The 2,069-nt window shown below is 41.2% G+C and overlaps 1 protein-coding gene across 2 annotated transcripts in view; it reads left to right on the plus strand.

Annotated features, from left to right (window-relative positions):
- The window catches only part of LOC109542383 (integral membrane protein 2A), a 3,532-nt gene extending 2,076 nt beyond the window's left edge, over positions 1-1,456 (plus strand). The window contains exons 2-6 of one of the 2 annotated variants that reach the window (XM_019911587.2): positions 102-331; positions 385-447; positions 511-683; positions 824-1,057; positions 1,112-1,456. In XM_019911587.2, the coding sequence (XP_019767146.1) occupies positions 102-331; positions 385-447; positions 511-683; positions 824-1,057; positions 1,112-1,254 (843 nt within the window). In that variant the 3' untranslated portion in view covers positions 1,255-1,456. Of the gene's footprint in view, positions 1-101; positions 332-384; positions 684-823; positions 1,058-1,111 lie in introns of both variants that reach the window. The other variant, XM_019911586.2, reaches the window with a different exon arrangement.
- The last annotated feature ends 613 nt before the right edge of the window (positions 1,457-2,069 follow it).

Here is a 2,069-nt window from a genome sequence, read left to right on the forward strand (position 1 = left end):
AATTAAGCGGATTTATCAATTGATTTAATAAAAATCAAAAAAATCATGATTTTTTGGAAAAAATCTCTTGATTGGTCCAACTTCTATTCTGTCCCTTCTAGAAACATATTGGAGGTCCTGATGTAGAAGCGCAGACTCATCATCGTCGCATTATTATCTTACCAGGACATGCCAGACGCGTTACTTCGACCACTCTGCTGTGGCTGCTGGTTGTCGCGCTAGCAGGAGCCAGTGTGGGAATTGTTGGGGGCAGAATGATCTACAATGAGTACATCAGAGTGCTTTCCCGACCATCGTATTCAACAGCCCGCGGTTGGGTCAGCATACCCAAGTAAATTTCGATCAAACCCTAAATTTACAGCTAACTAACGCTGCATGTTCCAGGCCTGCGACCATCGACAGCGATTATGGAACCAGCGAAGAAGACCCCTATGCGAGCATGTTCAAGTACGCGGCTAATAGAGTGTTTACTTACACTAAGCCAATGAATCTTCTGGTTTTTTTTGTTAGGAACGGCGACGACCGCTGGAGCAAGGAGGCCGATGACTATTTCCAGGAAAACGTGGATATCGACACTGTAAACGACCTGGAGAAAATCGATGTTCCCAATTTCAAAAACGGCCGCACTGGCCGTTTTATCCACGACTTTAACACCAACTACACGGGCATTTTGGATGTTACAGGTCAGGTTTATCGTTAACATTTGCGCGGGCCTTTGTACGTTTTTTGAGGTTTTACGCTGGTCTTTGAAACAATCTAATGAAAAATGAAACTCGTCAGTTTCCAGCAAATAACCGGCGAAGTTTAACTCTTTGGGATTTAGGGGGCCGGTGCTTCGTAATGCCGCTGAACCGAGACAAAGTGCTGCCACCCAATTCGCTGTTCGATTTGGTGCATAAAATGTGGGATGGTTACTACAGGGTGAACACGGAAGTGATCAGGGAAACCATGCGAGTGGTCACGCCTCCTTTGAGCGACACTTCCGATATTGGTGTTTACATCAACTCCGAATGCCAGTCGATGCCCATCTACAAGCTGGAGAAATTTGTCGGCGGCGGTAAGTTTTCGGTTAATCGTTAAGAGGGCGATTTAAGCATTGAACTAATTGCAGTGGTGAAACGTTCTGCCAGTGCGGAAGATCAGAAGCAATTCGCTCAGTTTGCTGGCGAGGGCGTTTTGGAGTTCAATATCCTGAATATGGACGAAGTCTTGGACTATGAGACGAAGAACAACATCAATCAACCCGCCACCTAGAGCTCGGGGTGATTGTGTTTCCTTACCTTAGATATATTATTACTAGATGTAACTGGACGTTATTGAGATATCATCCGGTTTAACGGCTTCTTTCACTAAACTAAATTCAACCGTTTGTAGATACTTGAATTGTTTGGAAACTTATGTAAAGATGAGCAATTCATTGAAGGGTTTTGTTTGAATAAACTGTTTCTTTTTATAATCGCTGTTGTTTTAATTCCTAGTCCTGCTTCGCCAGTCTTCGCTTGAAGTTGCTCTTGCAGACAATTTTCCTTTGTTCTCCTGCATATTCATAATTGTCTCGCCTTTGTACATTTCTTTTCAATTCTTCTTCACCCAACTTCTCTGCATGCATCCATTGTCTGCATCTGGCCATATTTGTGTATGATTTACTTTTGAGGCCTGGAAGGTTCCATATTTGTTATTTTCGATGTGAAATTCAACTGCTTTTTCACAGTATTTGAATAGCACGACGTTTTCGACTCGATCCATGAGAATTTTTTTACAAACTTCTTTTTGGATATTTCGTCTCAAAAATTGTTGTCTTTAAAGGACATTTCCTCACGTCTTTTATTACAGATTGATAAATAGTGCTCCTATTTCGCAATAAGAACGAATTATTTATCAAAAAGTGATCAAGAACTATCACATAGAGGGTATCCTGCGACACCCTGAGACTCAAGCTGTGAGAGAAAATTCCAATTAGTAGAGAAATTAATTTGAAAAATTACCTTGGCGTTTCGATAGCTATTTTCTGCTATCGTTATCAAAAGAATCTAAAAAAGAGTATGTTAATAAATTGTGTAACAATAGTA

The sequence above is a fragment of the Dendroctonus ponderosae genome, unplaced genomic scaffold (assembly GCF_020466585.1).
Source record: "Dendroctonus ponderosae isolate FM_Combo_2020 unplaced genomic scaffold, Dpon_F_20191213v2 Dpon_F_20191213_11, whole genome shotgun sequence".
NCBI classification, from domain to species: domain Eukaryota; kingdom Metazoa; phylum Arthropoda; class Insecta; order Coleoptera; family Curculionidae; genus Dendroctonus; species Dendroctonus ponderosae.